The 14,760-nt window shown below is 39.8% G+C and overlaps 1 protein-coding gene across 8 annotated transcripts in view; it reads left to right on the plus strand.

Annotated features, from left to right (window-relative positions):
• Window positions 1-14,760, plus strand: part of NUP98 (nucleoporin 98 and 96 precursor) — a 128,805-nt gene that overhangs the window by 19,877 nt on the left and 94,168 nt on the right. For 6 of the 8 annotated variants that reach the window (XM_014590408.2, XM_014590416.2, XM_014590414.2 and 3 more), the window contains 5 exons: window positions 338-477; window positions 2,898-3,005; window positions 5,386-5,566; window positions 7,549-7,712; window positions 13,830-13,967. In XM_014590408.2, the coding sequence (XP_014445894.1) occupies window positions 338-477; window positions 2,898-3,005; window positions 5,386-5,566; window positions 7,549-7,712; window positions 13,830-13,967 (731 nt within the window). The remainder of the gene's footprint in view (window positions 1-337; window positions 478-2,897; window positions 3,006-5,385; window positions 5,567-7,548; window positions 7,713-13,829; window positions 13,968-14,760) is intronic. The other 2 variants (XM_027773975.1, XM_027773983.1) reach the window with 1 other exon arrangement.

The following is a 14,760-nucleotide window of genomic DNA, read 5'->3' on the forward strand; positions in this document are numbered from 1 at the left end:
TTGTAATAAGATGTTTTTAGAAAGACAAATTCATACAGCATTTAGTCTTCCTAAGAAAAGGAAAAATGAGATAAAATTTCTGATGAAACAAAGTACTATTACTTTTGTTTCCCAGTTCACCCAATAACAGCTTCCTGGACACTGAGCTGTCTAAAGAATTCAGAATTATTTCACTTGAACATTGTAAGCCTAGAAGTATGTGTGTCTGTATGAAATGTTTGCAGAATTCAAAGATAGATAACTCGAGGATATGGAAGTGCTGATAATCAATTCTTAAATTCTTTATTATTACTCTCTCTCTTTCCTTTTTTCTTTCCCTCTTTTCCCCGTTTTACAGATTTTGGAACAAGTACCAGCAGTGGGGGACTCTTCGGAACTACAAACACCACTTCTAATCCTTTTGGTAGCACATCTGGTTCCCTCTTTGGGCCAAGTAGTTTCACAGCTGCTCCTACTGGAACTACTATTAAATTTAATGTATGTATTTTCTTTCAATCTTTGTGCAATATGTTCATTTCCACTTCTTTGTTTCTTTGTGAATGAGTCAGAAAATTGTTCCTTTTTTCTTTTTAAAGAATTATTGAATTTTATTTATTATTACTTTAATTTCCTATAGGGCATGTGTGCTCAATAGAGAAAAAGGAAAAGTGAGAAAGCAACCCACCATGTCTGGGACTTGAACTGCGGTTGACTATGTGGTAGTCCAGTGACTCAACCACCATGTCACCTGCTGGCCCTGCCCCCCCCTTTTTTTCTTGTTTCCAGTTATGCCTTGCTTAATGAGATTCCTGAAAGATGAGTTATGAACAGTATCTGTAAATAGTTATATATAGAGTAGATAGGATTTGTGAAACATAACTAGATTATGATACTGTTTGAATTAAGCTCACTCCAACCAAATCTGTATTCACAGGGTTGATTCTAATAGTAAGGTAGAATTTTAATTTACTGTGTCCCTAATTTGGCCTCTGAATGGTAATATTTATTTATTTTTTTAAAGAGGTTTTGCCTTAGGGTGCATGTGCTTTTGGGAGAGAGAGGCTGAGAGAGAAAGTAAGAAATTATCCCCCAGGCGTGATGGTCATGCTGCAATCTCTTCTCTTCTATTCTCCTCCCAAGATCTTGGGCATGCATGCACATGCATATAGCATGATTTTCAAGCCACCAAGTCTGGGATTAAAACCTCAGTCAGCCATGTGGGAGTCCAATAACATAGCCATTTGACCATCTTCTGGCCCTGTGAGCTATTCTTTCTGATTTCGTGCCTAAGATCCCAAAAGGAGAGAGAAATGGAGAAGGGATTGCCATGTGACCATTTCTCATGGTTAGTGCTTTCTGCCTCTCCTCCTCCCTCCCCCTCTCCCAGGTGAGTGTATACACCCTTGGGCAAAATTTTAAGAATTTACATATATATAAATGAAATAAGCGATCGGTATTCTCTACAGATTGAAAAATAAAACTGACAACATTGGGAAAATACAGTTTAGTGCCTACTTTTTTCTCTTTAATGGGTTTTTGCTGTAGGCTGCATGTGCTTGCCAGAGAGACAGAAAGTGAGAAATCACCCCCCAGAGGCAATGGCCATGCTGCAATCCCTCCTCCTTTCTCTTCTCAGGATTTTGGGTATGCAAGTACACACACCTGGTGTGTTTTAAGCCACCAGGTTGAGGACTCAAGCCACAGTCAACCAGGTGGGAGTCCAGTGATGTAACCATTATGCCGTCTGCTGGTCCCTTCTTTTATTTATTTATTTATTTTTAAATACATTTTTCCTGATGGATGCGTGTACTTGACAGAGAGGGAAAGTGAGACATCACCCTCTGAGGTAGATGGCCACTCCTCTATCCTCTTTTCTTCATTTTCTTGAGACTTTGGGGATATACGCACATCGGCCCAGTATGTTTTTTCAGGCATCTAGGTCTAGGAATTGAATTGTGGAGTTGGCCATGTGGGCTCCAGCACTTTAACCACCATACTACCTGTTGGCCATAGAGAGGAGAATTTTGTTAACACAAAGATATGGAATACTTGAAGTAAATGTTCAGGAGATGTTCAGTATAGGTTGGAGGTATAATTAGCCTAATGGAAATTTCTGACAGAAATTGGGTTAAGGGGTCATTTGGCAGGTGGTGTGGTAGTTAAGGGCACTAGGCTCCCACTGTGATTCTAGTCCCGGACCTGCTCTTTCTCTGACTGTTCCTCTCTGCTCAAATCAAAATAAAATAAGTTAAATCATTCTTAAAAAAAATATGGATTGGTTAAACTTGTTTAAATTTATTCTAGAAAAGGAATAATTTCTCAGGTAAGGTGGTTAATTCTTAATACATACTAAATTTAGAATTCTGAATTTATAATTAAATATAAATGATAATGAAGAATACTGTGTATTGCCCTTGGGAAAATTCATTAGTTGAGAAAACTGACAATTCATGTAGGAATCTTCAGTTATTTTTTGTGCCTTTTCTCTCATAAAGCTATTGGGGAAAAAACAGGCTTCTATATTTTCTAAGTGAAATAGTAGTTATAAAATTGACACCTTTAGGGCAGACTATTAAAGCAAAGATACAGAGGTTTAAATGTATATATATGGTGAATTGGGTAAAGCTTTCCTATGCATGTAATATTACATATATCTTACCAAATAATTGGATGGCTTGGGTTATGCAATTAATCTCTGGATTTGTAAAAAGATGGTTACTGAGATGGACTTAATCAGAAAATGTATAAAAGTAGGAGTGGAGAGATCAGAAATTGAATGCATGTAATCAGCTACATTTGGCATTGTTTTCTTATAAAAGACTAGGGGGCTAGATTTAGGGTGTAGTTGTTGAAGAAATATGTCTGAGAGTAGGAATATGAAGCTTACACTTAAAATTTGTCTTTTACTTTATTTACAGCCTCCAACTGGTACAGATACTATGGTCAAAGCTGGAGTTAGCACTAACATCAGTACCAAGCACCAATGTATTACTGCTATGAAAGAATATGAAAGCAAGTCACTGGAGGTCAGTAAAATGTGATGAAGAATATTAGCCAAACCTTTTTGTCCTGTTGCAAAGCAGCTTATGAAATGTTTCTGATTTTTTTTTTAACATCAAGTAGTTCACATTGAATTTAAGTAAAAAAAAGACCTAAGAATAACAAAATATTTTTAAAGTTATGTATTTATAGTTTTTATTTTTTAAGATGGAGATAAATTAGTCTCACATTGATGTTGCTTTTATAATGGTCTATTCTGACTGGATGTTCCTCACATTGCACTGACCATTGTGTGTGTGCTTAAATTTTTTTTGTTTTGTTTTGTTTTTTTAAATTGTTTTTAAAGAATTGTTTTGGGACCAGCAGATAGCGTAATGGCTGTGTCACTGGACTCCCATGTAGTTGACTGCGGTTCAAGTCCCAGACCCTGTGGCTTAAACTCACGCCAAGTGCATGTGCGTATGTGCCCAATTCCCAAGAGAAGAATGGATTTGAAAGGATTGCGGTGTGGCCATCTCCCCTGGGGGGTGATTTCTCGTTTTCTGTCCGTCTGGCGAGTGCACGCGCACTATAACAAAAAAAACTCTCAGAAAAAAAAGAATTATTCTATTTAACTTTATCTATCATTATCAATATTTTTGAACTTGACCAGAGAGAGACAGAGAAAGAAGGAAAGCAAGAAAGTAAGCCACCAGGTCCAGGACTCAAACCACTGTCACCCATGTGGGAATCCGGCACCTCTAACCACCACACCACCTGTTGGTTGTTTTTTTTTTTTTTTTGAAGAGGTTTTTGCTATAGGGCACGTGTGCTCTCCAGACAGACAGAGACAGACAGAAAGTGAGAAATCACTCCCTGGGGGGATGGCCATGCCGCAGTCCCTTCTCCATTCTCCTTTTGGGATCTTGGGCATGCACGCACAAGCGTGAGTTTTAAGCCACCGGGTCCGGGACGCGAACTGCGGTCGACTACATGGGAGCCCAGCGACATAGCCATTATGCTAACTGCTGGTCTCCCACTCTCATGTTTTTAATAAACTTATGCCAAGTCATAAGTATATATCTTTATAAGTTTTTGCTAAGCAAGAAGATCTAAAATAAATACTGAGTAATGAAAGCATTCCAGATTCTACATTGGCCCTGCCCTCTTGTTCACAATTACTTTTTGCCCATTTTTATACTTTGTATAGCTGGAATCTTTTAGTGTAATCTTTAAAATCTTTTAGTGTAATCTTTAAAATCTTTCAACATTATGATATTCACCCATGTTATTACATTAATTTGTATTTTATTCATTCTTATAGCTCCATAATAAATTGTTGTACATTTAAACCATTGTTCCTGATTGTCGTTGCTTTTCCCTAAATTCCACTGTGCTTGCCTTTTTTTCCCTAAAGAATTACTTTATTTAACATTTATTTATGCATTTACTCATTTTAAATTTGATCAGAGAAGGACAGAGCGAGAGTGAAACAGAGACAGAAAGTGAGAAAGCAAGCCTCCAGATCTGGTACTCAAACTGCAGTTGGACATGTGGGAGTCCAGTGTCTTTAACCACTATACCACCTGTCAGCCCCTGTGTTTGGTTTATTAGACTGTGCTGAAGCACTCTGACAGTTGGACAAAACATTTCTTCTTGGAGCCGGCATGTGGCATGGTGGATAAGGGCGCTGGACTCCCACATGGCCTAGTGTGGTTCAAATTCCAGACCTGGCAACTTGCTTTCTTGCTCATTCTCTCTCTCTCACTCTCACTTTCACTCTGTGTCTTGCTATGTCCCTCTCTGGTTTAATTAAAATAAATAAATACATACATAAAATTAAAACCTGCTGGTCGCAAAATAATTATTTTTTGAAAAAAAGATTCTTGGGACCAGCAGGTGGCGAGGTGGTTAAGGCGCTGGACACTCCGACATGGCTGACCATTGTTCAAGTACCGGACCTGGCGTCTTGCTTTCTCTCTCTCTTTCTTGCTCCCTCTCGTCAAATTAAAATAAATGAATAAATAAAATAAATAATTAAAGAATTCTTTTCTAAATTTCCAAACCCTCTAAAATTCTCCATCTTTCAGCAACTAAGTTTAAAATTTGGGAGGAAGGTGTAGGCAAAATTATTGTATAGCATCCTACTTTAAGAATTTCTTGTTTATAAAAGAAAATTCTTAGTAAGATGTGGCCAGATGTTTGGCCTTTAGTTTTGTGTTAATTATTATATGAATATAATGCCTATAGGAAATGTTTTTCTGTAATAGTAAGTTAATGTCATTCTGTAGTTTTCTGTTTTGAGGAGCATGGTTCCAGTATGAACATAGAACTTGAATACTAAATCCAAATATCCTAGGTTTTTTAATTAAAAGTTGAGGGGTATCATATTAAGATGAGGAATAATGTGTTCACACCTTCCTCCAGGAACTTCGCTTAGAAGATTATCAGGCCAACCGGAAGGGCCCACAGAACCAAGTGGGAGCAGGTACCACAACTGGCTTGTTTGGGTCTTCTCCAGCCACCTCCAGTGCAACAGGACTCTTCAGTTCTTCCACCACTAATTCAAGCTTTGCATATGGTCAGAACAAAACTGCTTTTGGAACTAGTAAGCACTTAACATTATATTGGACCATATTGACAAAAGACAGAAAACTGAAAGTAAAACATAATTGTTTTGTAAAAAGTTTTATAGAGAGAAATAATTCTAGGATACTTAAGGAATAAAAACTGTTCTGTGGAGGTGGGGAGAAATAGAGTTTTAAATGAGGATGGTTAAAGAAGTTTCACTGAGAAGATGATGTTTGAAGAGTGGCTATATTTAAAAAGTTAAGGAGCAAGTTGTAAAGTTGGAGGAATAAGACTTGAGCTACAAGAACTATAAATCTAAAAATGCCAAGTTTTTGTCAAAGGGGGTAAGGGGACATACTGAGGGATACGAGGACCATATTTTGAAGGACTTAGTTAATATTAACACATTTGGTTTTTTGTTTTGTTTTGGAGAGGTTTTCTGCTATAGGCTGCGTGCACTCACCAGAAAGACAGAGAGAGACAGAGACAGAAAGCGAGAAATCACCCCCCAGCGGGGTTGGCCACGCCACAATCTCTTCTCCTCCATTCTCCACTCGGGATCTTGGGCACACACACACACACACACACACGCACACGCACCCAGTGTGTGTTTAAGCCACCCTGTCTGGGGCTCAAAGCGCGATTGACTATGTGGGATTCCAGTAACATTGCCATTATGCTAACTGCTGGTCCCAATAAACAATAGTTTTGAAGGTTGTTATATTGAGATTAGGTTGTATGGGGTAAGGGTGGGGACACATTATTTAGAAAAAAACAATTATTCCTTCCACACGAGTCATGATGGCGACTTAGATGAGAATGGTGCTGTGGAAATGGTTAAAAAAAAAAAAAAAAAAAGTCAGATTCTGGACCCAGTTTGATTGTAGAACTGATTAGGTTTGCTAATGTGTGATATAAGAGAAGTTTAAGATGGTGACTAACTTATTTTATAAAAATGTTAACTTTTACCAAAGTGATGCATAGATAAAAGGTTCATAAAATTCAAAAAAGTATAGAACCAAAAGTCCCTTCCCTGTGCTCTCTCAGCCACCCATTTGCCTCTGTTTAGATTAATGAAAGTAATAATTTTTTCATAGCTTTTTATAGAGATAAAAATATTTAACTAAAGGACCTTATTTATTTATTTATTTATTTATTTATTTTAAGAGAGATTTTTGCTATAGGACCCGTGCAGTTGCCAGAGAGACAGTAAGAAAGTGAGAAATCACCCCTCCAGGGCGATGGCCACTCTGCAGTTCCTTCTCTATTTTCCCATCAGGTTTTTGGGTATACACACACACACACACACACACGCACGCACACATGCCCAGTGTGAGTTTTAATCAGCCAGGTCCAGTTCTTGAATTGCAGTCAGCTACATGGAAGTCTAGCGACGTGACCATTATGCCATCTGCTGGTCCCAACCCAGTGACATTTAACATTCTTTTCAATCTTCGTGTCCTATAATTTAGTTAGCATGTTTTTATTTATTGGGTACTATGTGTCAGGTCTATGTGGAATTGATATAAAGAAATAGCCTCTTTCTGAAGCATAATTTAGTTTAATAAGATTAAAATATACACACAGACTTTGGGTATTTTTATCTTGTAAAATAAAAAAGCTATTGGCTCAAAGAGGAATATCATTTAATCCAATGAGGGTTCTTACAGTTAGGTATTATTATAGAAATTAAATAAACCTTGTAGTAGTCGGCAACGTGGTTATGGTGGCTGAATCCCACATGACTGACTGCACAGTTCAAATTTTGTGCTTGAGAAATATGCAAGGCACATGTGCCTGTGTGCCCAAAATCACAGAAGAAGAAATGTGACCATCCCGTAAGCATGTGTCCCCTTTGCTTTAGTGAGTACACACAACCTTTAGCAAATAAAAAAGAAAGTAAATACATCTGGAATTAGTGAAGGGTGGGAAATGAAATGTTTATAGAGCATCAAATGAAGTAGGGTAATTTACCTTTTTTTCCTTTTTTTTTTTTTTGTTTTATCTTGTTGTTGATAGGTACAACTGGATTTGGGACAAATCCAGGTGGCCTCTTTGGCCAACAGAATCAGCAGACTACCAGCCTCTTTAGCAAACCATTTGGCCAGGCCACAACCACCCAGAACACTGGCTTTTCCTTTGGCAATTCTGGCACCCTAGGACAGCCGAGCACCAACACCATGGTAAGGACACAAGTCTGTAGTTTTTTAAACTAAGTAATGAAGCTTCTAATCATTTCCAGTTACCAAGTTCTGGGGCCAGCGAGTGGGGTGGTAGTTAAGGTGCTGGACTTTCTCATATCCAACTGTGGTTTAAGTCCCAGACCTGGCAGTTTGTTTTCTCACTTTCTCTCTCTCATCAAATTAAGAAATAATAACAAATAAAAATGAATAAATAGTTCTTAAAAAAAAATTACCAAATTCTGGGGCCAGACAGTGGTACAGTGATAAAACATGATGTTTTATGAGACAGTGCTACATTGAAAGTTCCTTTGTTTAAGTCTGGAGACCTCCCTGAGTATTATGAGTACAGGTTTGCCAATAACTTGGGCTAGCTGAACACTGGGGAGTAGATCACATCATCATGACCCTGTTGAGGATGTTCTCTCTCTCTCTCTCTCTCTGTCACTATCTCTCTCAGTCATAGAAAGATAATTTTAAGAAGAAAAGAAGGAAAACTAAAAACAAAACCAGAAAGTTCTGTCAACCTTTTTTGCAGTTCTTAAGAGCTGAAGATATTTAGTGAAAGAGGGGAACAAAATCTTTAAATAATTAAGACCTACGTTTCGGGACCAGCAGCTGGTGTAATAGCTATGTCGCTTGACTCCTTTGTAGTCGACCATGGTTTGAGTCCCAGACCCGGTGGCTTATACTCAGGCCGGGCGCATGTGCGTGCATGCCTAAGATCTTGAGAGGAGAATGGAGGAGAAGGGATTGCAGCGTCACCATCCCTCCTGGAAGTGATTTCTCTCTTTCTGCCTCTCTGTCTCTCTGGCGAGCACATGCACCCTATAGCAAAAACCTCTCAAAAAAATAAAAAAGACCTACATATCAACCCAGAATGTACTCTTTACTGTTTGAGAGGCTGTGGAACAGGCCACTTACCCTTATAAGAGCATATTTTTTTCATTAACTAAATAAAAGCTGCTTAATGGGCAGAGAATAGGGGTTTAGGAATTCTGTTGACAGGAAAGTCATGACACATTTTGTGATGGAAAATATGTCATAATGTGTCATGACTTTGTGATGACCCTTTAGAATGGCTCTTTTTTAATTTATTTATTTAACTTTATTCATTCATTCATTTTTAATTCGATCAGAAAGACACACACAGACTGAGAGAGAGAGAGAAGGTGAGAAAGCAACTGCCAGGTCCAGGATTTGAACCATGGTCACCCATTTGGGAGCTTCCAGCACCTTAACCACTACACCACCTGCTGGTCCCCTAGAATGGCTCTTTAACTTTTTTTTTTTTTTACGATTTACTATAGTTAAGGGTACATGTGCACAACAGGAAGAGAGAGAGAGAGGGAAAGTGAGAAATCACTCCCCGGGGAGATGACATCATGACAGTCCCTTCTTTAGTCTTGGGATTTTGGGCGTGCTTGCACACGTGTCCAGTGTGATTTTCAAGCCTTGGGTCCAGCACCCTAACTGCCATGTGGGATCAGGTACCTTATTCTGCATGCCACTTGCTGACCTCTATATTGCCTATCTTGATGCTACAACTTGGGACATTGACTTCAGTCATTCTATTCAGTATAAAAGAATATATCGATACTCAGCTAGCATTGGTTATACTTCAGAATGTCTTTTCAGATTATTCCCTGTGTCCTTTCAGCTTGTTAGGTAAAGAAATCTAATTCTTTATGTTTTCTTCAAGAGATTTTTGCTTTAGGGTATGTGCATTCGCTGGAGAGACAGAGAGTGAAAGTGAGAAATCACCTCCCCAGGGAGGATAGCCTCCCTGCAGTCCCCTCTCTTCCATTCTCCTCTTGGGATTTTGGGCACACACACACACACACTCACTCACTCACCTTGTGTGAGTTTCATGCCACCAGGTGGGAGATTCCAACCGCAATCGGCCATACACTTTAACTACTACACCGCCTACTGACATCAAAATCTAATTCATTCTCTCCCCCTGCAAATACTTGCTTGCTTTTTTTTTTTTTTAAGAATTATTTTATTACATTTATTATCATCATCATTATTTGTTTAATTTGACCAGAAAGAAACAGTGAGAGAGAAAGGGAAAGTAGGAAAGCAAGCCTTCAGGTCCCGGACCAAACCATGGTTGGTGGGTGACCTTGTGGGAGTCCAGGGCCCTTAACCGCTGCGCCACTTGCCGGCCCTCTAATTCTGTTTTCAAAAAAATAAAGTAGACCTGGGAACCAGCAGTTGGCATAATGGCTATGTCGGGGGACTCCCACGTAGTCGACCACAGTTCGCGTCCCGGACCCAGTGGCTGAAAATCATACCAGGCGCGTGTGCGTGGGTGCCCAAGATCCCGAGAGGAGAATAGAGGAGAAGGGATTGCAGCGTGACCATGCCCCCTGGGGGGTGATTTCTCGCTTTCTGTCTCTATGTCTCTCTCTGTCTGTCTGGCGAGCGCACGTGCCCTATCGCGAAAACCTCTCCAAAAAAAAAAAAAGAGAAAGTAGACCTAAAACTCAGAACCAGTTTAGATAATTGCTACCTATGTGCTATAAGTTGAAGATAAAGTCCTTGCAATTATTACCAGTTTGTTTTTAGGGACTTTTTCTTAGGGAAGCATAAAATTAAAGATTGACTTTGAAAAAATTATTTTTTTATCTAACTTTATTTATCCTCTTATTCTAATTATACCAGAGAGGGACAGAGTGAGAGAGAAAGGGAAAATGAGGAAACAGGCCACCAGGTCCAGGATTTGAACTGTGGTCTGCCATCTGGGAGTCTGTCTTTAACCCCTATACCACCTGCTGTCCTCAAATACTAATTTGTAGGTGTGATTGGTTGACTAGAATTATTGGACTTTTCCTCATTTTTAAATTAGAGATACTTTGTTTGATTAAAAAAACAAACACAAAAATACTACAGGCCAGGCCAGGCCAGCCTTGTAGCTCAGAGGTTAAGGGAACTGAATCCCAAATGGCTGGCCACAGTTCAGGTCCTGGCCCTAGTAGCTTAGAAAATATGCTGGACACATGTACATATGTGCTTAAGATCTGACAAAAAAGAAAGGGGGAGAAGAGATTGTAGCATTATTATGCCCTGTTAGTGATTGCTGTCTCTCTCTCACTAGTGAGCACATGTACTCTCTAGTAGTTTGGTTTTTTTTTGGGGGGCGGGTGGTGGTGGGTTTTGCTGTAGGGCGTGTGTGCTCGCCAGACAGAGAGAGACATAGAGACAGAAAGCGAGAAATCATCCCCCAGGGGGGATGGTCACACCACAATCCCTTCTCCTTCATTCTCCTCTCGGGATCTTGGGCACACACGCACACGTGCCTAGCGTGAGTTCTAAGCCACCGGGTCCGGGACGCGAACCGCGGTCGACTACGTGGGAATCCAGCAACATAGCCATTACCCTAACTGCTGGTTCCCATCCCCTCTAGTAGTTTTAAGAGATAAAAAATAAGTGTAAGCCTAACCTTGGTAGCATAGATGGATAGAAGCTGCTACTTGACAGCCTGAGGTCACATGGGAGGCCTGGGTTTCATTCACAGCCTGACTGTAGCAGCTGTAGTGGCATACTCCCATATTGACAGCTATTTGAGAGATTGAGGCAGAATGATCTCAGCATAGTAAGACCTTATTGGAAAAAGGAAAAAAGAAAAAAAAAGTATAACTAGATCCAGAAATTTTGAAATACTAGCAAACAGAATTTAATAATACTTAAAAAGGATTATATGTTATGACCCAAGTGAGATCTATCCCAGAAGGTTGGTTTAACAAGTAGAAATTAATCGTTGTAACACATCATAGTAATATAATGAAGGAAAAAAAAACCAATATGATCTTCTCAGAAATGCAGAAAAAGCATTTGTCACCCTATCATTATGATAATACTCAACGAAGAACAGAAAGGAACCTAATGTAGCCAAAATATACTTGGAAAAAACAGAGAACTCACACTTTTCAATTTTAAACTTACTAAAAAGTAATAATAAGGCTTAGTGGTACTGGCATAAGGTCAGACTTGTACATCAATGAAAAAGAATTGAGAATTCAGAAATAAACCTTCTGATTTATAGACTATTGATTTTTCAGTGAGCATATCAAAACAATTCAGTGGAGAAAAAATAGTCTTTTTAACATGCATTGGAGGGACAACTGGTTGTCCACATATAAAAGAGGCTTGACCTTTTTTATACCATGGAATTAGTTATAAAAGTTAACCCCAAATGGGTCAAATACCTAGCTAAAATTACAAAATTTCTAGAAGAAAACAATCTACTAGTTTCTTAGATATGACACCAAAAGCAGAACAGCATTTTAAGAAATTGAGCTTCATCTAAAATGAAAACTTTTTTTTTTTTGAGAGGTTTTTGTTATAGGGCACGTGAGCTCGCCAGACAGACAGAGACATAGAGACAGAAAGCGAAAAATTACCCCCCAGGGGGGATGGTCACGCCGCATTCCCTTCTCCTCCATTCTCCTCCCGGGATCTTGGGCACGCACGCACATGCACCCGGCGTGAGTTCTAAGCCACTGGGTCCGGGACGCGAACCTCGGTCGACTACGAGGGAGTCCAGTGACATAGCCATTACGCTAACTGCTGGTTCCCTAAAATAAAAACTTTTGTGCATCAAAAAATTGAAGAGGGCCAGCAGATGGTGTGGATGTTAAAGGGGCTGGATCCCATGTGGTGAGTCCCAGTCTGAGTGACTTGAAAATCACGCTGCACCGTGTGCGCCCAAAATCCCAAGAGGAGAATGAAGGAGAAGGGATTGCAGCATGGCCATCTCCTCCTGAGGGGTGATTGCTCACTCACCCCTGCTTTTCTCCAGTAAGTGTACACACCCTATAGCAATTTTTTTTTTTTTTTGGAGAGATTTTCACTGTAGGGCGCGTGCGCTCGCCAGACAGACAGAGAGAGACATAGAGACAGAAAGCAAAAAATCACCCCCCGGGGGGATGGTCTCGCCGCAATCCCTTCTCCTCCATTCTCCTCTCGGGATCTTGGGCACGCACGCACACGCGTCCAGCGTGAGTTTCAAGCCACCGGGTCCGGGACACAAACCGCGGTCGACTACGTGGGAGTCCAGCAACATAGCCATTACGCTAACTGCTGGTTCCCCACCCTATAGCAATTTTTTAAAGAGATTTTTGTGATAGGGTATATTCTCTTTGAGACAGTGAAAGAGAGAAAGCGAGAAGCTACTCCCTCAGGGGGGTTGACCGTGCTGCTTTCCCTTTTCCTTTGTTATTTCAGGATTTTGGCCATATACATACATGTGCCGAGTGTGAGTTTCAAGCTGCTGGGTCTGGAACTTGATCCCCAGTCGACCATGTGGGAGTCTAGCACCTTGACCACTATGCTACCTGTTGGCCCAGAAAATGAAGCACTGTGTCACACCATTTCACTATACTGTTGCAACCTTGATGTCTCTCCCCCCCCTTTTTTTTTAAAGAATTCTTTATTTAATTTTATTTATTCATTCATTTATTTTTAATTTGACTAAGACACACAGAAAGAGAGAGGGGGAAATGAGAAGGCAGGCCACCAGGTCCAGGACTCCAGCTGTGGTCTGCTATGTGGGAGTGTCCAGCACATTAACCACCATGCCACCTGCTGGTCCGTCTGTGTCCCCCCCACCCCCCCACAAGATTTTGTTAAAGTCTGGGCTGGCAGGTGACGTGGTTAAGGGTGCTGGACTCCTATATGACCAATCACACTTCTAGTCCTGGACCTTGTGGCTTGCTTTCTCACTTTCCCTCTCTCTTTCTCTTGCTTTGTCCTTCTCTGGTCAAATTAAAAGAAATAAATTTAAAAAGTTAATTTATTTTAAAAAAGTTTATGTAAAGTCTTATTAAATGTCCAGGACCTTGCCGCTCATCATTGTGGAAAGAACAGGGATGTGATTGTGTGTTTGTGAATTTTTAGTCTGCCTTTCAGGAGGTGTGACAAATCTTTAACTGTTCTGAACTTTATATTCTTTTGGAAAATGGGGATATCCTCATTTTAGAGTTGGTGTGAAAAGAAATACTCTATGCAAAGTACTTATCATAAGGTTTATAAAAGTGACTTTTTGTTAGTCTAAGACTCTTTAGGAAAACTGATTACTAGAGGATATCTTTTAATCTAGATTTCCTTTTGCAGGGTATATTTGGAGTCACCCAAGCCTCACAACCTGGAGGTCTTTTTGGCACAGCTACAAGCACTAGCACTGGGTCAGCTTTTGGAACAGGAACAGGTCTCTTCGGGCAGACCAATCCTGGATTTGGTGCTGTTGGTTCGGTAGGTTTTTACTGTTGATTAGTTTGAAGATGTATATCTGTTATAAGAATTTCTAAGAAAGATTTGATTATCTTCTAAGTATTTTTATTAGGTATTTTTATGAGTTGATACTGAAAACAACTAAAAGCTACTTGATGTGAAATAAAGTAACTACTTGACTTCAATAGGTTTATTTTCATGACTAGATTTTTTCCTTTTTGAACTTCTTTGCCTCAATGTGTGTAATTTGATTCTAATAGTTAAGTTTTATTCTAGTTGGGTAGAATAAAATCGAATATGTGTTTTTGTTTGGTTGGTTGGTTTGGTTTTTTTTGAAGTTTTTGCCATAGTGTGTGTGTGTGCTTGCTAGAGAGAGATACCGATAGACAGTGAAAGGGAAAGTGAGAAATTACTCTTCCGGGGGAATGGCCACACCGCAGTCCCTTCTCCTTATTCTCCTCTTGGGATTTTGGGCATGTATGCCCATGTGTCTTGTGATTTTGAAGCCATCAGGTACAGGTTTTGAACTGTCGTTGGCCATGTGGGAGTTCAGCACCTTAACCACCACACCATCTGCTGGCCCTAAAATCAGATAATTTGTCCAGATAAGATTTTTTTATTAATTACCAGCGGCTATGTGTATTTGCCAGAGAAACAAAGGAAGAAACCTCAAGTGGGATTTGTTCCTTCCTCAATGCTTTTTTCTTTATTCTTCCCTTCCATCAGAATTTTGGGCATGGACACATAGGCACCAGGCATGTTTTTCAAGTTGCTGGGGCTGGGACACAAACCATGGTCAGTCTTGTGGAATCTT

Source organism: Tupaia chinensis, unplaced genomic scaffold (assembly GCF_000334495.1).
Source record: "Tupaia chinensis unplaced genomic scaffold, TupChi_1.0 Scaffold000047_1, whole genome shotgun sequence".
Lineage (NCBI taxonomy): Eukaryota > Metazoa > Chordata > Mammalia > Scandentia > Tupaiidae > Tupaia > Tupaia belangeri.